General features: G+C 43.3%; 1 protein-coding gene and 2 long non-coding RNA genes across 8 annotated transcripts in view; 2 read left to right on the top strand and 1 right to left on the bottom strand.

Annotated features, from left to right (window-relative positions):
* The first annotated feature begins 693 nt into the window (after positions 1-693).
* LOC133514356 (uncharacterized) lies at positions 694-12,897 on the top strand. Of its 5 annotated transcripts, none has more exons than XR_009798781.1 (4): positions 694-956; positions 6,546-6,736; positions 6,806-7,015; positions 7,237-12,897. It is a non-coding gene; the product is annotated as an uncharacterized LOC133514356 (long non-coding RNA). The 5 variants fall into 5 exon arrangements; XR_009798779.1 differs by adding an exon at positions 5,519-5,587 and having other exon boundaries at positions 6,806-12,897; XR_009798780.1 differs by having other exon boundaries at positions 6,806-7,494; positions 9,926-12,895.
* Positions 12,898-16,362: 3,465 nt separating this feature from the next.
* Positions 16,363-26,148, bottom strand: part of cacna1ia (calcium voltage-gated channel subunit alpha1 Ia) — a 109,174-nt gene continuing 99,388 nt past the window's right edge. The window contains exons 33-36 of the mRNA XM_061845985.1: positions 24,905-25,057; positions 20,530-20,734; positions 19,272-19,504; positions 16,363-19,108 (exon numbers count right to left, since the gene is read on the bottom strand). Of these exons, the coding sequence (XP_061701969.1) occupies positions 18,395-19,108; positions 19,272-19,504; positions 20,530-20,734; positions 24,905-25,057 (1,305 nt within the window). The 3' untranslated portion in view covers positions 16,363-18,394. The remainder of the gene's footprint in view (positions 19,109-19,271; positions 19,505-20,529; positions 20,735-24,904; positions 25,058-26,148) is intronic.
* Positions 19,463-20,752, top strand: LOC133514357 (uncharacterized). 2 transcript variants are annotated; one of them, XR_009798784.1, is made up of 3 exons: positions 19,463-19,579; positions 20,431-20,544; positions 20,616-20,752. It is a non-coding gene; the product is annotated as an uncharacterized LOC133514357 (long non-coding RNA). The 2 variants fall into 2 exon arrangements; XR_009798783.1 differs by having other exon boundaries at positions 19,474-19,601.

Below are 26,148 nucleotides of genomic sequence, written 5' to 3'. Positions count from 1 at the left end.
TACTAGCTGCTTTCTGTGCCGCCAATTCCTTTTATATGAGTCAAAAATAACATGAGCAGATATAATAATTTATCCACGCTCAACAGCATCATTAGATCTCCATGAGCAGTTCCATATTTAGTTATTGATCCCAGATACAATCACAGTTGCACCTGAAGGCGTCTCATTATGTTGCGGCCGTTGTGCTTCTGTTTAATCTTCAGCTGTCATGAGCGATTTTCGTTTTGTCGGGTTTATTCTTATTGACCTGCACATTGTCTGCTGATTGCTATCATGCCAATCCATAATTTTTTTTCAGCACATAGCTAATGTTAAAACCTATCGTGTCTGATTGATTACAAAGCCTTATTGTTACGGGAGACTTTAATTACACGTCTGTCTGATTTGATTGAACGAGAATAAAAATATAGTGCGAGCACATTTAATTGTGTGCCCTGACTACAGTTTGATGGTATATGCGTCAGTCTTATGTTATTAATTTTACACACACAAAAAAAAAAAAAACCCACCCACTAGCATTCTCCATCTGCTTTCCTCTCCGAGAAAGTGCTGATCATGCGCTCTCGTGTTCCTTCCCTCCGACCCCTTCCCTTTCATGGCCCATGTTTCCACCTTATGAATTATGTATCTAATTAATTAGGCTCGTCATGACAGCGTATGGTCAATTGGTAATTCCCTTCCGTTCTAGTTCAAACAAAAATGTGGCCCGTTTGGTTCCTCCCCCCTCCTGCTGCCATTATTGTCTGCTGTGGATGAGAGGGATGGTATTTGTTGCTCCCCCTCCAGGGATGTTGCCGGGCATTGCACATGGGAATACAACGAAATAACAAGATAACAAGATAAAAGCCTCGTGACGAGCTTCAAAGCGCAACGATAGCTTGAATACAAGAAGAGTCGGTTGTTAGCAGCCCAACCAGCCAGTATTCATTTAAGGCAGCAACCAGAACCGAGCACGGGTCAGTAAAACCGTCTAATTTGATTCGCAACCGATACACAACTCATTTCCCAGATGAACTTAAAGCCATCAGCTGGTACGGCTCCTCGAGTACCGTAATTTCCGGCCTATAAACCGCAAATTTTTTCCACACGCTTTCAACCCTGCGGCTTATGCGGTGATGCGGCTAATTTGTGCATTGTTCTTCCAACGGCCCCAAGGTAGCACTTAAGTGGAAAAGGTAAGAGGTGGAATATATGTGCCGAAGAAGTGACTTTTACCTTTTTGGCCGTGTTAGCGCTGTGCTAGCGTGTTACTGCCGTGTCTCAGCAAAATCACTAGTGATTTTTACCAGTAGGTTTTTTTTGACCGGCCCTGTTAGCGAGGCGCTAGCGTTAGCGTGGTGGTGCTAGTATTAGCGTTAATGCGGTGACGCTAGTGTTAGCATTAGCATTAGCGCAGCGGCGCTAGCGTTAGCGTGGTTGTGCTAGTGTTACCGTTAATGGGGTGAGGCTAGTGTTAGCCTTAATGAGGTAATGCTAGTTTTAGCATTAGCATTAGCACAGTGTAGTCTTTCTTTGTAAATATCTTGTGTTTCAATGTGGGCACTTGCAGCTTTTACACGGCAGCGGCTTATGTATGTACCAAATGGTATTTCCTTTACAAATGTACTCGGTTAGGCTTTTAACCAGGTGTGCTATGTAGGCTGGGAATTATAGTATACTGTTTAATTTTTAATGAAGATGAGTTAACTCAAACATGGAAGTTGTTTGGCGAGGAGTGGCGACAACAACCAACAGACGTTTGGCTCCACTTTTCCGTAGCCCCCGATGTTAATCCCCCCTGCACAACATACCAGGAATAACGTTGTCCAAACTGTGACTTGCCGCACCTTCACCATCCGTCTTCTCCATCTCCATGAGCAGCTGCCACCCCCCACCCCCAAGGACACGCATAAAACCGCAGCATATCCTTTCCTCCGCAGAAAAGGTGATCAGATTCCATCTGTCATCCCAACAGGACCTGCGCTCCTCCAGGAGGTCCAGATGTGCAGTCAAGATTGCGGCCCACCCCTCTCGTCGCATTTATCCCAGTCACATCCCAAGTCGCAATCTCATGTCACATGTGCAGAACCTAAACACACAAGAGCAGTTTTGATCTGACCGTCAAATGTAGTCGGCCAAACGCTTGACTCGGCTCCACCGCAGTTTGAGGCGAGTTCAATGGTTAAATATACATCCATTCCTTTTCTTTGCTGCTTATCCTCACGACGGTCACGGGGAGTGCTGGAGCCTATCCCAGCTGTCAACGGGGAGGAGGCGGGGTGCCAGCCAATCGCAGGGCACATATAGACAAACAGCCGCACTCACAATCACACCTACGGGCAATTTAGAGTGTCCAATTAATGTTGCATGTTTTGGGAATGTGGGAGGAAGCCGGAGTGCCCGGTGAAAACCCACGCAGGCACGGGGAGAACATGCAAACTCCACACAGGCGCGTCCGGGATCGAACCCGCGACCTCAGGACTGTGAGGGCAACGCTTCACCAGCTGGCTCACCGTGCCGCCAATGGTTAAATATGTTCAACTAAATGTTAATTAAACTGTGCGTACTGGCATTGATAAATAATACAGAAAGTCCTCAAAATTGTCTTCATATGGACATACACACACACACACACACAAATATGAATTCTAACTGTTCCTCCACTTTACTTTCACACAGGTTCATGTATCATTTCATTTTTTTTTTAAACTTTATGTACTGTAGCTGTCCGGTGAGGACTTTACACCTCAGTGGCACACTATGTCACCTTTATCACCACCAGGGAATGTGAAGGTGTAAAACCGACAAATCTGCTCGATAGCATCTCCTTGCTCAAGGTGCTACCAGTGCAATAAACGAACATTTGTTGTCATCGATCGACAATGTGCCCCCTTCAACCCGAAGGCGGGCGTATCATGCGCACGGCGGACCGCGGACGTGGGTCATCTTCATGACGGGGGCCAAAGAGTCTTTTGATGCTCAAGTATCTTATTGTGGAGGGAATTTGTGCTCTATTCACTCTCCCATTTTACACTTTATGATTCCACCATGGACCTCAAGAGGAGCTTGTTGGGAGGCGGCTTGTGCGGCGTGTATCTTTTGGCGCCTTATTGATCGCGGGCTTCAATAGCTCCTATCGATTGGCCCCTCTTTTCGCTGCATAGAGATCAGTCATGCACCTGCCCACTGATGCCGCAGAGATTACAGTTAAGTCACTCAAGGCCCTCATTCAACCACTGAGTGTTTGAAAGATGAAATGCAAAACTTGGAATCTGATCAGCGGTCAGCTATAAACAGTGTGACGTGATAATACCGCAACTGTACACTATTCGCGCGCCGTGTACTCATTTCCTAGTAATCACACTGCGCATCTGTGTGTACGTGTGTGTGTGTGTGTGTGTGGGGGGGCATTAAGTGTTTGTGTCTGTCTGGCGGATGTTGCGTAATAATGCAAATCAGATGGGTGCGCGGTACTTTCGAGCAAGGTGATAACCGGGCGCCGAACGCGCCTCAGCAATTTCCCACTTCCACTTCGGGAAACTACTTTGTAAAATGTCAAAGAGGAGCAAACTGCGCTGTGTCTGTTAAATACTAATGTTGCGCATGAATTATCATGCGTTCATGTGCTCGTGCCGCTGTAAATATATATTGGAATATTATATTTGCTGGACATACGTATTATTTATACATGTATTATGAATTGATTATAAATGTGTCATGTTATTAATCAACTTGTGGGACGCTTGTCACTGCAACGTACAGTATAGCAGTTGGACGTGTGTCCTAGATCACCTGTAATGAAGTTGTAGTAGTGAATAGCAATAGAACATCCTGTATATTTCTTCATAAAGTATATACAACATTTATAATGTGTTATGTCAATCTATTTTTTTTATGTACAAGTGATCCTCAAAGTGTGGTGTGAGTACCACAAGTTTTCTAGAGGTTCTCTCAAGTGGGATGTGAAAGAATCACTGAGCGAAACACAAATCAAATTTACAAGGGTTAAAACATATGAAATTACCGTCATTTCTGGCCTACATAGCGCACCGGATTATAAGCCTCACCCAGTACATTTGTAAAGGAAATAACATTTGGTATATATAAAGCCGCACCTGTGTAAAAGCCGCAAGTGACCACATTGAAGCATGAGATATTTACAAAGATGGTACACAGAAAGATATTTCAAAGTTTCAATATCTTAACTTAGCTTGATATAGAAACAACACGGTAGCATGAACTGGGCTGATTAGAAAAAAACATACCAAAATCACTGAGACGTGGCAGTAACACAGCAGAAACACGCTAGTGGGGTGCTAACACTAGTGCAGCGCTAACAGGGACGGTTAAAAAACATGCCGGTAAAAAACACAGAGACACGGCAGTCACACAGCAGGAATGCTAGCCCAGCGCTAACAGGGCCGCTTAAAAAAAAAAAAAAACGGGTAAAAGTAATTTCCTCTGCACATATATTCCACCGGTCTCACGTTTATCTTTTCGACTCGAGTGCCCCCCCTGCGGCCATGAGAAAAAATGCACAAATTAAGCGCATCACCGCATAATCCACAGGGTTGAAAGCGTGTGAAAAAAGTCGCGGTTTGTAGCCTGGAAATTACGGTAAGGCAAACATATTAGAATGAAGATTTTCGCTACGCAGAGAGTTGAGTTAAAACTTTAAATCATGTGCATTTGTTTTAATTTCTTTTGCATTTTGCCTAACTTTCAGCTATAGAACATTTGCAATCATTTATATATTTTTTTGCAAGTTTTGTGGATAAAGCATTATGTTTACATTATTGTAATACATATTTTAAAATAGAAAAGACCAAAAAGCCTATTAAGGTACCCGCTGGATGTCTGTTTTCCACAAATTACAGTGCATTTCAAACTCTAAAATGATGCAACCATTTTATTGCAATGCATGTCATTCATTAATTTTGATAATCCGCAGTATGCCAAATTGTATTTTTTTTTTTTTTTAAAGATCCTTCTAAGGCCATGCCAATCAAATTTAAAAGCCCCCATTCTCTAAATATGAATATTGGAAGTGGGCAAAGTAGGCTCACAATTATCTTCATGCTAAAATGCCAATCATGACATATTTGACTAAAAATGTACAAAAATCTACAAAAGTGTGGGGAGTTTTTTTAAAGATTTTTTTTAAATCAACCAATTCAATATACAATATTGCATGTTATTTAGCAGCATAATTATGCCTGATTTCATGTTATCATTTCTTTGTTTTGAAACGTCCAAATATAGACATTTTAACATCCAGCCACGGTGCCTCGGAATAAATCATGAATGAGATATTTAATAGCTGACATATTACCAGGTAGGAATAGTCAACAATACAGAAGGCCAAGCAGCGTTTATCCACATTCGGGTTACGGGTAAGCTGGAGACTTTCCCGGTTGATTTTTGGCAAATGTCAGGTTACACTTTTGACTGGTCGCCGGTCAATCCCAGGACACGTAGACAAACCAAACCTGCACGCCTCTGGACTATCGAGTCTTGAATAAACATAACGTGTTTTCAGACCAAATTGGAGTATCCAGAGAAATCCTACACACGCACGTACGGGGAGAACATGAAAAAACCCACACAGGTGAGAGATTCGAACACAGAACCTCTCAACTGTGAGGCACACGGGCGGGGCTAACCAATCGTCCACCATTCCGCCAGTACAGAAAGTTCAAGATCATCTTGACTTCCTATTATGATGACTTCACAAAAAAGTTGTGATATAATAAATTTGCATGCTTATTTCGCAATAATGTGAGTTCATCATCCGTGTTTAATATTTTTCCCCAGGCAGCCGGGTTCTATTTCATATTTTAACATTAACGCTAAATTCTCTCAAAAGAGCCTTTCATTTGACGTCAGACTTCTCCTCAGGCCACTTACAGGGCGATTATTTACTTCCGCCACCTGCGCCGGCCGATGGAATGAGATCAACCAAAAAAAAAAAAAAAAGAGGTAAAGTGAGATTAATGATGACTTCTTATCAAATCAAAAATGGGGTTCGTGCATCAGTACGGCAATTTGTCGGGCCCGCTGACAAGCGTGCAATCATTTATTTTTAGCGGTCTAACAAAAAGGGTGGTATGGCGCACTAGTTGTCCGCCCGTCTGTCTCGCAGTTCTCTGCTTCATTTATTTACGACAGAACAGTTTTAAACAGATAAAATTAATTTTACTTTGCTTTTGTGAATGATCATTGAAAATATAATAAACATTCTAAAATAGATACTGTAATGAAAAATACATATGTCTGTACGAAAAAATGAATATGAGCGGAGAGCACGTGCAAAGTTGCGACGTCTCAGTCGACATCCCAGTGGCGGCCATATTGCCTGCAACGTCATCAGCAGACGTGACACTGGGACATTCGCAAACACGTGGTGGCACCTGCTATGGGAGATTTTCGGATTTTTCTGACACGGAAGCTCTTTTCGAAGAATCTCACAATCGAGTGAAGTGACCGGGCCAATATTACCCCATTGTTTCGAGTCATATTTAGATGATATACGGATCACTTCTAACTAACAAGAGACTCCCCGACAGTATGTAGACAGTATGTAGCGTACTCAGCTGTGAGCGACAACAACAGCGAAAAGCGGCCTGGCTCGGCGCCGCGATGACCCGCCACAGCTCGGCGCTGCGATTAGCCACCCAGGCCGAAGTCGTGATCGGTGGACGCCGCGCACCGAAGCAGTGATCGGTGGATGTGGCGCCGATGCACACCCCTGACTTACGTACGGAGATCTTTTGTTACGTTCTGAGATGATTATGCCACCCGCAACAATTTATTTTTTTTTTTTTAGGACTGTAGCTGTATACACACCTACCTGTCATTTGGAACCCACAAAGCTCTCCTCCATTGCACCTGTGCAATCCATTTTTCACGACGAACCAGGTCTTTTGGAAAGAGATGAAGGGTGAATCCATCCTCCCGAGTGTTCGAACAATATCCAGTAATGCAACGAACCGGCATTTTGGCTAACACGAAGGAACAAAGAGTTACCTTCCCGCAGGTAAAAGTGGTATAAACAGACGAGGCCGCCTGAGTGGGTGCCGTGGTAACGTCACTTCCTGCTTCTTCTCCGAAACAAATCCCTCGAGAGGATTTTCATAGCGGGAGTGACAAAAAGCCATGTTCGTCAAAATTATGTTGTGTGGTGAAAAAATGGATGCGTCCATTCTGGCTGCCTCTTTTTCATTAATAACATACTAAAAATGATGCTTTTCCCCTCAGAGGCCTTTTAATGGAGAAGCCAACGAGGAGGCCCCGTAGCTCAGTGTTCAGAGCATTGGCTTGGTATACCAGGGGTCGTGAGTTCGTATCTCACTGGGGGTCCGCTCCCCCTGAGGGGTTGCGTCAGGAAGGGCATCCGGGACAAAAACTGTGCCAAACAAATATGAGCGTTTCATCTGCGATGACACGCTGCGGCGACCCTTAACGCGACAAGCCAAAAGAAACTTACTTAAACAAACATTGACCCATTTTATGAAGGTAAAGTATAGTTCCCTGTTTTTTTTCTTTTTTTTTTTTAATTCAGCCCGCGGTTACTTGTAATATTTCCTTCTTGTGTCCATGCATCACTTTGGAAGTTGCTGGCTTCAATTTCACTTCCCTGGCCCCTGTGGATAGAACATATGCTCAGACACTAAAAAAAGGACAATTGACTTGCGCTAGTGCAGTTCGGCGTCGAGCAACGCACTCCTCGTGTCTCTCTGCTACTTCCCTTCGAGTGCAGTATTCAATTAATCATTTATATGGCGTTTTCGCAGTTGTAATATGTCTTTATTCATTCTGGTCGATTTCACGCTGTACGATCCGAAGAGAACATATGTAACAAAACTGTCATTACTAGATTACTAGTAATCTTGTTCAGTGACTTTTCCCGCAATGTATTCTCTGTCAACCAACTGTCTTCTGTCATACTAGATGGACAAATTCCTTGTGCGTTTTTGACATCCATCCATCCATCCATTTTCTTCGCTGCTTATCCTCAAGAGAGTCGCAGGGAGTGCTGGAGCCTTGTTCTAGCTAAAATGTTAATTGCTTGCGCGCTTATGATAATCACGAATGGTAACCGTTTAGCAAAGACTGATTTGACTTTCCCGAAGTCTGTACAGAGTTTATCCATCCATCAATTTTCTTTGCCGCTTATCCTCACAAGGGTCGCGGGGAGTGCCGGAGCCTATCCCAGCTGTCAATGGGCAGGAGGTGGGGTACACCCTGAACCGGTTGCCTGGCAATCGCAGGGCACATCGAGGCAAACAGTCGCACTCACAATCACACCTTGGGGCAATTTAGAGTGTGCAATTAATGTGAGAGGAAACCGGAGTGCCCGAAGAAAACCCACGCAGGCACGGGGAGAACATGAAAACTCCACACAGGCGGGTCTGGGATTGAACACAGGACCTCAGTACTGTGAGGCCAACACTTTACCAGTTGATCCACCCTGCCGCCCGTTTTTGACATACTTGGCAACACTAAAGATGAATTTTGTTGGATTTTTTTTGGTTTCAATCTGGAACAAAAGGATTGCGCCTAATTTACAATCAAGTTGCTCAAACTCCAACTCTGTAATTTTCAATAAGTCACTTGGGTACACTTTTAATGTCAACATTTTTTGGTGAGGTTGTTATGTTACCTTCACAGGTTTCCTTGGCTGACATACAGTCACTTCCAAATTTAGACTCACCTCCCTCCCTTCGGTGTAGTATCATGTCGCACCACCCCAAAAATGCACATATACACCCACGCTCGTATACGGCAGTGCAGCGGAGGAGCTCGCCCAGTGCGGGCCTGCAGCACGCGCTTAGCAGAGCGCCTAATTGCACTGATAAATTTGAGAGGGGGAAACAAAAGCTCCCAGGAAGCAGAATGCCTCGCGTGAACCTGCAGATGGAGGCGGCTGCTTAATGGGCGCCCCTCACAGCCACGTTAACGGCGCTGTGCGCACGCTTAAGGCTAAAAGTAAGTTTGTGAGGCTCAAAACGAACAACACTTCTACGTTTTGCGGCACAGTACGTGCTCATGATACATACTTTAACTGACAGATTGTTCTTTAAGGACTTTCTACATCATGCTAGCCGCAGGCCATTAGTACTGTAATTTCCGGCCTATAAGCCACAATTTTTTTCCACATGCTTTCAACCCTGCGGTTTATGCGGTGATGCAGCTAATTTGTGCAATTTTTTCTAACGGCCGCAAGGGGGCACTTGAGTGGAAAAGCCAAGAGTGAGACTGGTGGAATATATGTGCCGAGGAAGTGACTTTTACCGATCCAGCCCTGTTAGCGCTGCACTAGCGTGTTACTGCCATGTCTCAGTGATTTTTACCAGTTTTTTTTTAACCGACCCTATTAGCGCAGCGGCGCTAATGTTAGCGTGGCGGCACTAGTGTTAGTGTTACGTGGTGGCGCTAGCATTAAACTCTCTGTGTGCTGGCATGTTGCTGCTGCGTTACTGGCATGTCTCAGTGATATTTAACGATAAGTTTCATTTTAACCGGCTCTGTTAGGGTTAGCGCAGCGCTAGCGTTAAACTCTTTCTATGCACAGTCTTTCTTTGTCAATATCTTGTGTTTCAAAGTGGGTTTCAACGTGCGGACCTGCAGCTTTTACACAGCTATGGAGTTTGTATGTACAAAATGGTATTTCCTTTACAAATCTACTGGGTGAGGCTTATAACCAGGTGCGCTCTGTAGGCCGGGAATTACGGTAAGTGTTTGACTGGACGTTTATTTTGTTATCTGTGTGTGTATTTTTATTCTTTGTTATCTTTAATTTCCTTTTATGCTGTTAGGTTGTTGTAATGCGGGTCTTTGTGACATTGTTTCCTTTAATACTTTTAAGTCCTTATGATGTGCCGCGGTTTCCTCTAATGCTCTTTGGTCCATGTGACGCAAACTCTTTGTTTCCTTTGTGATGCAGAAGTCTGAAATGTTTCAAGGATTTCCTATATAAGGATGAGAAAGACGGACAACGAGAATGAGAGCATTTCACCACTCAAGTCAGGTAGGTGAAGGTGCTGGATGTGGAGGTCCGGCCGGTTTGGTTACATCTGGTCTGCGGTTGTGAGGTCGGTGTGATGGTCTGAGTGCTCCCGGTGCTGAAAAGTCTTCTTGTGATTACCGTGCTTGCACATATATTAATTTGCATGCGCATATATTTTGTAAACTTCTGGCCAGTCTGAAACGTCTCCATCCATGCTTCAACGTGTACCATTCGACAACTTGTCGCCGAGTGTTCACGTTCGTTATTGTTGTGTGTGTGAAATGTTTCGAGAAGTGCCTATATAAGGACGAGAAAGACGGAGAACGAGGCTTCTTCTTACGACCTCACCGCTGGCTCTGGGAAACTACACTGCTTGGAACGCGAACTACACGGAACACCTGCCACCTTTGGTTTTTGGCTGGAACTTTGGCTAACTCGGAATACCCGCTGAGACGAACATTTGCCTTTTTGGGAACGCTCGTTCAACCTTGGTGACGATTCTCCGTTGTGGCTCAGCTACTCTGTTCTTTAACGCCTATTTTGTATTAGCTATTTTATCGTGTTTGTGTTACATTGATGTGTGTGAGATTAAATTGTCAGAAACGCAATACAACTGCCTTGTCGCATTTTGCTGGTTTGGACAAAGTGGGCGTTGGTCTAAATTCGCACGTAATAATTTGGTGTCTTATTGGTATCTTATTTCCTTGAATATGCTGAATCAGCAGTCGAGGTCATTGGTCAGGAAAACAAAAGCACCAGAGTAAAAAAATCAATTCTGCATGTAGCCTTGTTCTGGTATTTATATGCAATTATGTGAGACTTTGAAATTCACAAGTGTCTTGATATTTAGCCCTTCGCCACAACCTTGTCTTACGCATAATGTGAATTTGAGTGAGTTTCCCCATTTAAGATGACCATCTGCCTCTTAATTTTACTCTCACGGCTCTTCGAGAGCATCAGCTGCAGCCAAAACCTCTTAACTCGGCAACTTAGCACACAGCTCAAAAACCGACCTACAAGGAATGCGGCGGCACCCCGCATGAACCGTAGAAATCCTTCAGCTCAGCTGTCAATCATTAATGTATTGACTTCTGCAACCTCACCAAAAGAATGAAAAAGTACATCGCTGATGTCTCCCCGGCTAAACTACGCACACGAGGCAACTTTAACTTGATGGAAATATTCTTTGAAGTGTACCGACATGATTACAAGTGCAACCAAACATCACTTTAATTGCACGCCTTTGTTGCTTTGCTCGTTCCCTGACTTGGAAAGTAAACCTGATTGTGCTCTTTTGCAGAGGAGCAAAGTTTAGTGCCAACGCAGCATTTGCCAAATGCTACTTTTTGCAAGAGATGATTTAGTGTTTCTTCTTTTTGCGCCGTGTGGAAAATTGGAGTGAACTTTTCCTTTTTGCTTCACGCAATGGCTCGTTTAATTCGGTTTTGTTGAAACAATCGTTTGTTACATGCACAGTAGGCTGTCACTCATGATGTGAAGAGAAATTAGGATCATCAGCCGTCAGGGCCAGCAAGATCTTTTGTGCTCCAATAAAAAGAAAAACTGACCTACATTTATAGTTGATATAGAATTTCTACACACCCCTGTTCAAATACCAGCCGGAAAGCACAATGTTGCCACCACCAAGCTTCCCTGTAGTTGTTTTTTTTTTTTATGGTGAGAATAAGTTTATGAAGCTCAAAATAAACAACACTTGGTATATAAAACAACACTAGGTGCTCATGATACATACTTTAACTGCCATATTGTTGTTTAAGGCCTTTCTACATCATGCTGGCTGCAGGCCATTCGTACCGTATTTTCCGGCCTAGAAGCCGTGACTTTTTTTCAAACGCTTACAACCCCTGCGTTTTATGCGATGGTGCGGCTAATTTGTGCATTTTTTTCTAACGGCCGCAAGGGGGCACTGGAACAGAAAAGGTAAGAGTGAAACCGGTGGAATATATGTGCTGAGGAAGTGACTTTTACCGGTCTGGCACTGTTAGCGCTGCACTAGCGTGTTACTACCGTGTCTCAATCATTTTCACCAGTATGTTTTTTTAACCGGGCTGTTAGCACGGTGGCGTTAGCATCAGTGAAGGGGCACTAGCTTTAAACTCTGTGTACCGTCTTTCTTTGAACGTATCTCGTGTTTCAATGTGGGCACTTGCGGCTTTTACACAGCTGCGGCCTACGTATGTACCAAATGGTATTTCCTTTAGAAATGTACTGGGTGAGGCTCATAACCAAGTGTGCTCTGTAGGCCAGGAATTACGGTTAGGTGTTTAACTGGATGTTAATTTTGTTATATGTGTGTGTATTTTTATTCTTTGTTCTCTTTATTTTTAATTATTTCATGGCCAAAATTTTCCCTAACACTAACCCGGTTTCTTTAGACCATAAAACCCTTTCCTACCTTTATTATTATTTGTTTTTACTTTGAACGATAAGGCTTCTGTCTTGCCACCTATACCTACAGCTCAGAGATATGAAGAAAATGGGCTGATTGTTATCACGTACTGAACAAACACTACTTGCCATAAAGTCCTGCAGCAGCCTCCTGACAGCCTCTCTGACCAGTTTTCTTCTCTTTTGATCAATTTTTGAGGGATGTGGAGTTTTTGGTAATGCCACTGGCCGTATTTTCTCCATTTTAGGTTTACTGTCCTGTTCTTGTTTTGTTTTGTCATTTCTGGTGCAGGGATGAGAATGACCAATTTGAAAAAACACTGAAAACACTGGCACAATTTTTTTTTTTATAAAACACTGTTAAATGGTGACCTCTGGTTACTTCTAACAGTGTAATTACAGGGCGATCATAACATTTTCAAAATTTAAAATATGATTCCAAACAACCAAAATAATTTAGCCAAACTTCAGAAAATGTAGACAGAGAAATTTATACCAAATAGGCTACTGCACTTACAAGTTATACTTCAGAAACAAGTACACAAGTAATTTGTTTATATATATATATATATATATATAAGAGAGATATGAAATGTGTCATGAAATATAAAAGTGAGCGATAAAATGCGTGATCTACTGGGCTAGTGCCACAGATAGGCCTAATCATATTAACAGTTGTCAATTATATATATTTGAAAAATTTACATCCAACTTACCTTTGTGCTTCCTGGTTTGGATATGCTCTTGGATATTTTTTTGCTCCTTGGCTTCCATGATTGATCATATCGGAAAATAGAGTGCACAGCACTTGGCGGGGAACGTCCACTTTTTTTTTGTGTGTTTTGTTTGACATGTTGATCCAGTTTTCGTTCCTATCTGCAGGGTTACACTTTTTTCAAGCCATGCCCATCTGAAACAGCTTTTTACCCAGTGGTTTTTTTAATCAATTTCCCTGGCACAATCTTCATCTTTTCGCTCAAAGACTTTCGCCATACTGGAAAACGTGCAGACCGCTCGATGACATATGCGCACGTATGTCTACAAGTTATAACTATGCCATAGTAAACAGAATGCTTCTCTATGAAATGTTAACATCAGAGTGAAAATACCGATGAAATACCACCAAAATGCTGCTGGAAATCAGAATGCTGTCATTATATTATTATTATTATAAACACCACAAATTTAATGCAAAGAGATAGCAATGCCGTAAACAGATAACAATGCCGTAAACAGATAACAATGCCGTTTTCCCCTATCACAGGTGTGACTAATTTCATGACGAGCCTTGCGGATAGATGCTGGCGCCCGGTCTTGGTCACAGCCTTGCTCCGCGTCAAGCCGTCCCCCCAATTTTTTTTTGCCTTATTGAGATAAAAGTCTGATAAAAGGCCACAATCAAGGAAATCACACTTCCTTTTCATTTAACGCATAAAACAAAGGGCAAAAAAAGATATATCCCCTCGCGGGCAGCGGGTATGTTATCAGTTCTGTGAACTGGTACATAGTAGAGATATGTTTATTAATTCATTCTCATTCTAGAACGAGACTTACACATTGATAATAATGGATGTTGAGCATTTTGAAGACAAACTTGGTTGCATACTGACCTTTCTCCCTTTCCTCTCTTGGAAAACGCTCCATGTGTACTTGAGACAGGCATTTTGGGTCAGGAAGGAAAGAAAAATAACTTGCTAACTTTGAGCGATGAGTTATCATCTGCTGATACCACATTATGGCTTCAGATTAAAACACTTAAATATTTTGATATCGTGAAGGATGTAATGCGTGAAAATCATGATGTCCCAAAAATGGGATGCTGCCCACGAATGGGGTAATGTATATTTGCATGTGCTTGGTAAATATTCATTTTATGTACTGTACTATTGGAATCAAATAGAGGGCTTTCAAGTATTTTTCTTCCGATGCTCTTTTTCAGTCTTACTATTCTGCAGCAAAAAAGCGACGTTTTGCGAAGCGTGATTATTTTTTTTTTTCATGTTACAGGAAACTGCAGAAGTCTGAACCAAAGCAGATGTGGGAACGCTTGAACTGGGATTTAAATTCGGCTTGCCGCAAAAGGCAAGCCCATCAAATGAGCGAAGTGCCGCAGTTCCTTGCTGAATAAATCTTTTACAGCGCAAACCATTTCTTCAACATTGTTACTCTTTTTTTTTTTGTATGTGTGTGTATGTGCGTGGAGTCATTATCTCACAAAGCAGCGGGGCCAGGTGTTGAGGAAAGCTGTCAGCGATCCATCACGATGAAAGCACAGTGGAACAGAAAGCAGCAGTGTCAGCACCGCGCCTGAGCGCAAGGTTTGCGCTTGTCACGCCGCCCCCCCCCCTTTCTCGACAAACACGGCGAAGGTAAAGAAGCAGCAGAAGAAGGAGGAGGAGAAGGGAGGAGGGCTGCAGTGACGGCGGGGCACTTGGAAGCAGGTTGTGAAGTGATAAGCTTCAGCCATTAGCACTGATCCTCTGACAAGCTTTGTAGACTCACAGAGGGAGCTACAAGGGAATACGCGGTGGTGTCCGCAGAGGAGAAGATGGAAGATTACTGTCGCCCAGGGTGGATGCCTGTCAGAAAAGGAGCGTGAAGCATAGTTGCGAGCAAGTTCCGCACCTGGGAGAGATTTATAAGGTGACCCTCGCAAAGTGCAAAAGGGATAATTATGCAGTGGGGCTAAATGCAATTAATACAGTACTCTGGTCACACCTCTTCCACGTCAAAACAAGGTTGCTATGTAAAGTGCAAATAAAGGACATGCGCCTGCACACACACGCTTATCTAAAATCAAAATATCCATACTTTTGATACTTCAGTCATTTGAGCGGTAATCCACAGTTAGAATAATAACAATATAATTCTCGAGGCTGCTTTTGATTTGTTTTGTTTCTGTCCAATTCTAGGCATTTCTGGTTTACTGACAAATTTCTTTGAAATAGCTAGTAAAATACAAGTTACCCTGTGGTTAATACGTTAATTGTTGAGCATGGGTCGCAGGAATTTTGGGGCATGTATTATATATAGGTAGAGAGGAAGCTCAGTTGCGAAAGTGCAATTTTAGGGGTGTACAATTATACTCGAGAGCGAGTTATGCATGAGAAATGAATCCTTTTGTTGCGCCACATTTACATGCTGCTTTTCGCAGCAATTTTGGGGTACGTATTATACATAGGTAGAGGGAAAATTCAGCCAGGAGAGGGCAATTTTAGGGATGTACAGTTATACTTGAGAGCAAGTTATGCATGAGAAATGAAACCTTTTGTTTCGCCACATTTACACGCTGCTTTATATCATCAAAACTTCAAGACAAACCCCTCCTCCTCCAAGGGCACTTTACCCTGACGAATTACTGGATGCCATTTCTGTCCTCAGCTATGATGTATGAGTGTGTTGTTGCACGTGTGTCGCTTATGAGGGTAAATGTCGAAGAGAATGATGGGAATGAGAAGAGTTATAATAATGTGTCATCACGTGCAGCCTTGATCAATCATAACCCCGTTGACAAGAGTTCGTTTAAGATATTAAGTTTTGGCTGTTGGTGTTGCTTACAACCCACTTTTTATTTTATTTTATGAAACTTTTATTCAAACCGCAATATACCTACTCAAAATGGGCAAAAGTATAAGGGCACATGAGCACAACAATTGAGAACAATGTCTCATGATAATATACGTCCAAAACGCTTACACAAATTAACAGAGGTATGTTGATTTGTCAAAAGGAGAGACAACAAATAACGAGCACTGATTCTTTTATCCACAAATGAGGTTTTGAGTTTTACCTTGCCCGAGCTCTGTTTTTTGTTGGCTTGTAAAGCCCCTTGACGCTTTTTTTTTGCACTCAGGGGCTACACAGATAAACTTTGTGAGGATAAAGTGGCTAAGAAAATGTATGGATGGATGATAAGATGATTTAAAGAAAAAAAATCACATCGACATCAATTAGTCAGGGCATACACAAAGAACATTTATTGCTGTGTAGTCAGGCTTTAACCTTTGTTGCCATATTCATTGACATTTGTCTCAGAAAGGACAGGATGATAAACCTTTCAAGCTAAAACAGCCCTTGGTTGTTCTGCGTTTAACGTTTTAACCTCAAATCTCAGGCCTCATCATCAGTGCCATCATCAGCGTCCTCATTCTCAACATCATGACACAGTTCCCTGATGGAAACATCAGGAAAATGCAGCCACCTGACCTGAAGTCATGTTACAAACGCATGCAAGCCGGCACGCACATATATGAGTGATTTTGCATGATTTGAGAACGAAAGATTATTTTTTACACCGCCTCATTATTTTTGGATGAATTAAAAAAAATCAAGGTTAAGATCTTAACCCAAGTAACTCTAAAACTTGGGCTTTTGAAGTGGCAAAAATCCCAAATCATTTTGCATTAAAAGACACACACTCGTGCTCAGTGTTAGGCTCCGTCGCTACAACAGCAGATGGGTAGCAAAGGAGATATTCGTTAATCTGGGTGACAGTTAAAAAATAGACAGAATTTCATACCCAACCCAAAACAATACGTTCACGGGCATTATGCTCGAGTGAATATGGATATTCCCATCTGCTATAACTCAGCATGATACTAAAAAAAGGAGGACTCGCCGCTTTGTTCAACGATGTGCAGGAACAAACAATTACAAACGATGTAACATTTTTTTTTTTTGCTTCATTGTTTTGCAGACACTTTTAAAAACATGTTATAAAACCGGAAGCTGCTGGCGGACAAAACGATGTCGCGCGTCGGAACGGACTTAAAACGGGGAGCCAGGTCATGGCCGCAATTTGCGTGTGCCTATCCTCTTTCTACAACAAAAAATATGAGTGTAATAGAAATCACATGGTCATCACCCAACACTGACACCTGGACACGTTTGTATATACGTAAAAATCTCGATTAAAGTTAAATGCATTTCCGTCATGCAAGTCAAGGTCCCTTTTGCGGGTTTTCGTACCTTTCATCTCAAACTCTTCAACGCTGTGAGAGGAAGTCGTGTCAAAAGGAGTGTGCTTTAAATCTCACGGGCTATAAAGTCCAAACCATCTAGTGAGAGATGCTCGAGATATGTATTTAAAAAAAAAATAACAAAAATAACAAAAAACAAATACATCACGAACAAGCTTATATTGGCAATTTGATCTAATTATCACTCCCCTCCCCTTTTCAGATAAAAGAAACTGCTGAACGGATGAGAACTATCTAATTGAATGCCTTGGATACCTGAGGCAGTGCTCTCACACGCACGCACCACACCCACGTTTGTGAACTCTCCTCCACCCCACGCTTCCCCCGTGATGTCAGCAGAAGGTCTCGAGCCAGAGAGAGAGAGAGAGAGAGAGAGAGAGAGAGCGAGCAGGACCCGTTGTTTCCGTCTGCCGGAACAGATGGATATTAAATCCGCTTTCTGCCTTCGCCGCCAAACAAATGACCTGACGTTCCTTTCCCTCATCTACCTTTAACCTTGCGACTGTATGCTTTGTCATCTGGAAGCCGCTTTCCAACTTACCTGCCGCACTGCCTCGTAAAACAGTATCTGTTGGTACGGATAGCTATTTCAATTTGGAAGCCGCCTCCATTTTTGCGTTTTCAGTATCAGTGAACATGACCCTGCCTCGGAGAAAAGCGGCCAAGCTTTCGTGTCTCTTTGAGTTTAAACTCTTGCTTAAGCTCTGGACGACTCCCTGGAATAACAGGCTACCTGGTTCCTCTCGTCGAAACCTCTACTTTGCGCTTATTTAGCCCTTAGGCCCCAACTTTGCAGGCTGACCACACTGCAGCGCCACCAAGACCAATGCCCTAGGTTGTACAATTGCACAAAATAGGTCTTCGGTTCATCACAAATGTACAGAGAGGGGTCCATGGGGGGAAAGATGAGGGTTTGAAATACAGGCAAGCCTCTCTTTCATTGGTGGGAATTGAGAGTGCAAGGGACAGCAAAGGGTTCATATTCGAGGAACAGAAGATAAAAAGCTTGCAGTAGGTTTCATCTGTTTTTGCGAAAAGGTCCTACTGTTGTTTGGCTTGAGCTTTTCCCTCTGAACCCTTGCGATCCATCTCCCATTTCGTCTCCGTCTCCTCTTGCCTCGGCTAATACCCCCGACCAGGGGTTGGCCAAGAAACCCTGGGGGTCCATGAGCTCCAGGCCTAGAATCTCTCGGCGGGTCTCTCGTCCTCTGGATGACAGCAGCATCCCCCCTTGGTCCAGGCTTCCCGTGCTATTGCACTTTTTCACTGCTCCTCCAGGATATGCTAGGGAAGTAGGCGACAGCAGTGATGTCAGGGACAAGCTGCTCATAGTCTCTGACAAGTGTTCACTATTGCCCGCTTGACTGGACCCGCAACCACCAATGGAAGACCCGATGACTATACCCAGGTCCTCGTCCGAAGGGTCAATGGAGTCATCCCGTGTGAAGCCCGGGCTCGTGCTACCTCGCCCGCTGCTTTGGCTCCGTTGTTGGCCAATAGTGGCCTGCAGGGTTAAAGCCGACGAGGGGCTCGGCCTCAGTCTCAAGGTCTGGACCGGGGAAGAAATGCTTGTGTCGTCTTCGCGCAGTGGGCACTGATGTGGTAAAGGAGCTGCTGGCAAGTCCATGTTCTGCGGTGGAGAGACGCTGAAGCTAAGGCCTTCTTCCAGGGTGGTCTGGAGGCTGCCTTCGGAGCTGCCAGTCGCGAGTGACGAGTCACTGTGGGATGGATACTGCGGCCACATGCGAGAGTTGGGAAAGAAAGTTTGACTTTAATGATTGTTTTTTTGGGTGGGGGGATGGCATGAGTATGTGTGGTGTTTTTTGCGTAATCTAATGATCTCTTCTTGTTAATACTACAGTACTTTACACTCCTGTTATCCCATCCCCCTTTACCTGAGTACACAGTATCTTGCTATGGCCTCCAGGGGAACGGAATGCAGCCCACGAAGCAGGGGAGGTCAACCTCAGGCCCCTCGACAACCTCAGGCTTCTGCTGCGGGGCGGTGTGGGGATGGCGGCCCCTGTCGAGTGGAAGAACTCAGCGGGCAGGGACAGCAGCGGAGAGATGCTGCTGGCTTCTTCTTTTGCCTCGGTTTTTCTCTCCTTGGTGTCGCTGGAAAGACCACCTAGAGAAGGAAATGATTTCACACAATCAAGAGTCACTCGACGATAGAGCTGTTGCTTCAAGGGGAAATCCACTGGTTTGCATGAACAATGGATCATGTAATATGTTCCCTATTTTGACAATGTGATGTTAAATCCTCTCTCATTTAATAGTGTTTTGAGAAGATTTTTTATCGACAATTACAAATTTTCAGGGCCGCTGCCATTTTCGTGAGTCACATGACTTACGTGCGCGGACGTGACGTGTAAGGTGCCGAACCAAAGGCTCGATTACATTGTGCCCAGCGCTGATTTCTCGGATTTATCCCCATCTGATGAAGAAATAGCAGTATCGGTTGATCAGGAAGAGGGAGGAATACTTCCATACAGATTTGAACCTGTGGTTGTAAATAATATTGAATATTCGGATGGTTCTTTGGGCGTAATGACGCCGGTGTCTGACTACTTGGGAGGCCTACGCGCGGGACGTAAGTGCATAAACAAAGGCCCCCGGTGCTCCGAGCCGGCAGATGCGGATGGTTCTTTGGATGGGGATGACGTGGAGTCTGACGAGCGAGCTTCCGGGGGCGGGCTGCGAGCCGAGCTTGGGCGTCTTCCCGATCAACCGATACTGCTATTTCTTCATCAGATAAGTATAAATCCAAGAAATCAGCCCTGGGCGTAATGGTGTCCCATGTAATCGAGCCTTTGGTGCGGCACCTTACACGTCACGTCCGCGCACGTAAGTCATGTGACTGCAAAAATGGCAGCGCCCCTGAAAATTCGTAATTATCGATAAACATCTTCTCAAAACACTATTAAATGAGAGAGGATTTAACATCACATTGTCAAAATAGAGTACATATTACATTAGCTATTGGATACATTGTTCATGGAAAGCACTGGATTTCTGCTTTAATGCTTTTATGCATGTATTAATGCGTTTTAGGCATAGCGGCGCTTTATGATGACTTGAGGGACAATCATTTTATTTTGCATATTCCATTTATGCCTGAAAATATGCACACCGTTGAGCGGGTTTACTCACTTGGGCTATAGTAAGGTGAGCACATATTAGGTGAATTTGTATGCATTTCTATATCCTGCAGCACAGCTTCCATCTCTACTTTGCAGGTAGTCCTGGAGATGTGGCTTAGCCCTTGGACCTGGCTCTGGACAACTGTCTGGTGGACCTGGTGATTTCCTTCCCCTGCTGCCTCCGCAGAGCTGCAAGAGCCACTGCTACACTTTACCTGGAAGGGAGCAGAAAAGCTGAAACTGAGGAAATAGTCTTTTCCAACATAGTTGAAAGATGCATTCATCCACTTGTTTGAATGTGCCTAAAGCAGAAGCAGCACAAATGAAGATGTTGAGGTTCTCGCTCGGAGTGAGCAGGTTGGATAGGATTAGAAATGAGCTCATTAGAAGGACAGCCAAAGTTGGATGTTTTGGAGACAAGGTTCGAGAGAGCAGACTTGATGGTTCGGACATGTTAAGAGATGAGAGAGTGAGTATATTGGTAGAAGGGTGCTGAGGATGGAGCTGCCAGGCAAAAGAGCGAGAGGAAGACCAAAGAGAAGGTTGATGGATGTTGTGAGGGACGACATGAGGACGGTGGGTGTTAGAGAGGAAGACGCACGAGATAGACTTAAATGGAAAAAGATGACATGCTCTGGCGACCCCTCATGGGACAAGCCGAAAGGAAAAGAAGAAGAATGCGCCTAAATAAAAACTGAAATTAGGTCAAGCAATTTCAATTGTTAACACATTCAGACTTGTGTCCTGTAAAAAAAAAAAAAAAAAAAAAAAAAGAGTTGAAAACAAGGCTGCTAGATTGGAAAACGGACCTTTAATAAGCATTATTCTTCAGCTCTTTTCAGACTATTGCTAGTCAAATAGAGCAGTGATTCTAAAATTATTGTTTCGTATTTGTTATTTTCATATGATGCATTATCACAACAAAAGTTCGGTCTTTCTGAGTGTATTTGATTGAAAGGGATTGAGTTCTTCCCTGTAATTCTATCAATTTCATGCACAAGGAAAAATAACTGAAAAAGCCAATACTAAACACCAATAGTTGGCAATGACACTTTGCAAAGAAACTGCATGCATGCGCGCTGCTGTTTGTCCTTTCGGTTCTGTTGAATGCCCTTCATTAGAGTAGATATCAGTAAGTGATGCTACTCCACTGGACAGAGTAGGGATTGAAGACTGTTTTTAATCCCATTACAGTTTTGAGTCAGTTTCTACAAACAACCCGTTTGAATGTTGTCACTCCACTTTTGATGCATGTCTTCAAAGAGATATGTTTTCATATACTGGACTGTGTTTTTCAGTAATGAATTTTCACTTGCGGCATAAGATTCAACCGTCTGGTCCCTTGTCTCAAGGAACAATTTTCACCAGGTCAAACCAAAGGCGGTGATTACCCAATGAAAACCTAATAAAGTCCAGACTGGTGAAATGGCTTTTCTTCCTTTTTCCCCCTCACTTCTGCACTTCTTTTAATGAGATGTGGTTTCGAAGAAATGTTTGCTGATTGCAGGCTTATCTCGCTATCCAGGAACAAGTAGTATTACCCAATTAAGGAGGAGAAAGCATGGACGATAAGGGATAGAGATAAATGGGGCTATGGCAGGGAGGAGGCGACGTGAGAGTACACATGAGATGACTCTGAACGAGAAAGAGGGGGCAGTGCGGGAGCCACTAGAGATCGCTACTCGTGAGAGCTTGGGCTGAGAGATTTATTCGCGAGAAGGTGATGGACAGAGATGAAAGATATTTCAGGGAGTACTCACGTTACGCCATTCTAACTCTGTTGGACTTGGCCGACTTTCCCCACTTCCTCTCCTGCCCCCCGCTAACCTGCACCCTAACAATCACACATTTCCCTCTTCATGTCAACACCACACTTGACAAAACGGCATTCTGTTGATTTCCACTGTGCAAGATGGGTGTTATCGATCATAAGTGGGCACAGGAGCGATTGCATTAATATCCCTGTGAGTGACTGAGACTTTTTGATCATTTCTATACACTGCTGCAAGAAAAGGCACGTGAACCCTTTAAAATGATTTGTATTGTATTGCTCCTAATATGATCTGATAGTAAGCCTTAATCATCCATCGATTTTCTTTGCTGCTTATCCTGACGAGGGTCGCAAGGAGTGCTGGAGCCTATCTCAGCTGTCAACGGGCAGGAGGCGGGGTACACCTTGAACTGGTTGCCAGCCAATCGCAGGGCACATCGAGACAAACAGCCACACTCACAATCACACTTAGGGGGAATTTAGAGTGTCCAATCAATGTTGCATGTTTTTGGGATGTGGGAGGAAACCGGAGAGCCCGGAGAAAATTCATGCTGGCACGGGGAGAACATGCAAACTCCACACAGGCGGGACCGGGATTGAACCTTGGACCTCAAAACTGTGAGACCAACGCTTTACCAGCTGCTCCATCGTGCCACCCAGTAAGCCTTATGTGTGTTGTAAAATATTGTTTATTCATAAAAGCCACTGTAGTATTGTACAGTTTCAACATTATTGCACTTCAATACCTTCAGTGTTGTGGTCTCTTTGCAGTTCCTTATAAACATACTTTACGCTCTTCAATGTCACCGATTTGAGACAATAAATTTCTTCATCCGCCATGTCAAAGACTATCAGTGGATCACTGTTGCGGCATTTAAAGGGAATGAGAGGAGCCGGTTCGATTGGACAAGCCAAAAGACGGCTGTTTTCCTGCCTACAACAGCGCAAATGTTAGCTAAGCATATCCTTCCAGGTGTGCTGGTCCTTGAAATCCTCAACAGCAGGTCTAACCTGCTTGTAGTTATGCCACACACCAACTATAGCTTCAAGCAAGTCACGAAAATAAAGCCCTTAGGTGTCAAGGGTGCTGAAAGACGACATGTTGCTTTGTGTGACTATCCCTTTTATTCCAAGATAATAAAGCAATAAAACAAGCAATAAAAATATAGACATATAGACTCTTGAAGCTAATGTTCATAGTTCACCAGAGAGCAGAGGATCACCACTAAAACACTCCTAATGGTCATTTGGTATTGAGTTCTGGAATGAATACAGAAACAAATGACCAAAGTATAACGTTTGTAATTACCCTCGTGGGAAAGTAGGACAAATGTGCCAAATAAAAATGAACGCATGGAGAAATTACACCAATTAGACGATGCAGTTATTGTGGTGGTCGGTGCATTTTTGGAATGTAATGGACGGCCACGATGCACTGTAACAAAATGTACACGGTATCCGTACTGTATTTCTTTGTACAAGACGATGGAGGTGTCTGTGGATATTTTTTAGGAAGAACAAATTTTGGGGGACCCCGATAGGGGGCCTGGAATCTCCACTCTAATCCATCCCAACAGTGTCTGATGTGGTGGAAGACATGAGCCAGTGAGATTCTTTCACAGCAAACTTGTCCCAGCATGGCTTCACAAACCTTGCTTTGTGCATGCTACTTTGTGTCATTTCCTGTGTTAATCCCGCAAAGTTGAAATCATAAAGTTGCCCAAAATGTCATGGAGAATTAAGATCTAGGATTAATGAAGGGATTTTGCATAACCCTGAATAATGCATTACTTGATGAAGTGGCGTACCTTGTTTCACAAAGAAAGAAATTAACGTGACACGTCTTGATAACTTGTTAATTGACTCAATTTCATAATGTAGTGATTTTGCTAATTATCTTACTAATGATTCGGTCGCAAAGCGGCAGGTTAATGGATTATCTAATGATGGGCTCTATTTCAAAAGTTATGAATAAACTCACAGTTGAGTGCAGTTATTCTGTCTTGCCATTTCACTACTGTTTCCTAATATCCGTGTTGTTAAAATTCTGGAAATATTCTTTATCTTTTTTTAATTTATTTTTTTATTTTTAGCACCAACAATGTCCAAAAGTCATGTCATTGCTGTCATCCAACCATTTTCTATACTGCTTACCCTGTTCGACGTCGTGGAGGGCTGCAGCCATCCCATCACGGGTGACTTCAGGTGGAAGGCAGAGGTCAGATAATACACTCAAAAAACCATTCACACCGTCACACTCATTCATTCTGTCAACCATTCACACTGTCACACTCACACTCATGCTGTCACTGAGTCAGAACTGAAATCACGCTTCCTGCACAAGAGTCAGGTGAGTGAAATCACTACACCATTCGCGACTATCTTCATTAGCATGTGATAAACACAACTGTTTTGGCATTATATAATAAAAAAAATTAATTAAGTAAATGTTAATGGAGGATTACAAACAGATATTTTTTTAAATGATACAGAATATTCCAGATTCGTGCTGGATGCTCACTTTGCATACTTTGCACCACATGAGAGAAGGATGGCAGCCCTTTTCCAGACATTTTCCTGCTCTCACCTCACTTAATCCACCACCACCACCAACCTTGCGTTCGCGTACGAGCAGCTGGTAGGCCGTATGCTCGTCCAAGCTGAGGTCATCAGGGAGGGCGGGAGAAGAAGACTTGTCCGAGAGTTGCTCCGACTTCAGCGAAGCCTGCTCGATCTCCGCCATCCTGATCTGGTGTAAGGAAGTCACCTCAGTTATTGGTGGTAAAGCGTCTCAGCGGCGGTAGCAGACTGTGTCATTAACCTTGTCTGCTACAGATTTATTGCGCCACACGTGTTATACAGTGAAGAAAATAAGTATTTGAACACCCTGCTATATTGCAATTTCTCCCACTGAGAAATCATGGAGGGGTCTGAAATTTTCATCGTAGGTGCATGTCCACTGTTAGGGAGATAATCTAAAAAGTAAAATCCATTACGATTTATTTGTGTGATACAGCTGCACCGTAAGTGGATGTCCACTGTGAGAGAGATCTTCTAAAAAGAAAAATCCAGAAATCACAATGTATGCTTTTTATTAACAATTTGTGTGATACAGCTGCAAATAAGTATTTGAACAATGATCAATGATCCTTAGAAAGGTGAGGAATCAGCCCAGGACCATGCGACAGGACTTGGTCAATGACCTGAATAGAGCCGGGACCACCGTTTCCGAGGTGACTGTTGCTAATACACGAAGACGTCAAGATTTGAAATCATACATGGCACACACGGTTCACCGGCTTAAACCAGTACATGTCAAGGCCAGTCTTAAGTTTGCCAATGACCATTTGGATGACACAGAGGAGTCATGAGAGAAAGTTTTGTAGTCAGATGAGACCAAAATGGAACTTTTTGGTCATAATTCCACTAACCGTGTTTGGAGGAAGACGAATGATGAGTCCCATCCCAAGAACACCATCTCTGACTGCGAAGCATGGGGGTGGTAGCATCATGCTTTGTGGGTGTTTTTCTGCACATGGGACAGGACGATTGCACTGTATTAAGGAGATGATGACCGCGGCCATGTATTGTGAGATTTTGGGGAACAACCTCTTTCCCTCAGTCAAACCATTGAAGATGGGTTGTGGCTGGGTCTTTCAATATGACAATGACCCAAAGCATTGTGATTTCTGGATTTTTCTTTTTTAGATTATCTCACAGTGGACATGCACCTACGGTGAAAATTTCAGACTCCTCCATGATTTATAAGTGGGAGAACTTGCAATATAGTAGGGTGTCCCAATACTTATTTTCTTCACTGTATACTATATTTGCAATACATCAGTGCAAAAAGAGGCC

Source organism: Syngnathoides biaculeatus, chromosome 16, assembly GCF_019802595.1.
Source record: "Syngnathoides biaculeatus isolate LvHL_M chromosome 16, ASM1980259v1, whole genome shotgun sequence".
Lineage (NCBI taxonomy): Eukaryota > Metazoa > Chordata > Actinopteri > Syngnathiformes > Syngnathidae > Syngnathoides > Syngnathoides biaculeatus.
Note: the sequence above shows the minus strand (reverse complement) of the source record. Positions and strands in the feature narration are given on the sequence as shown.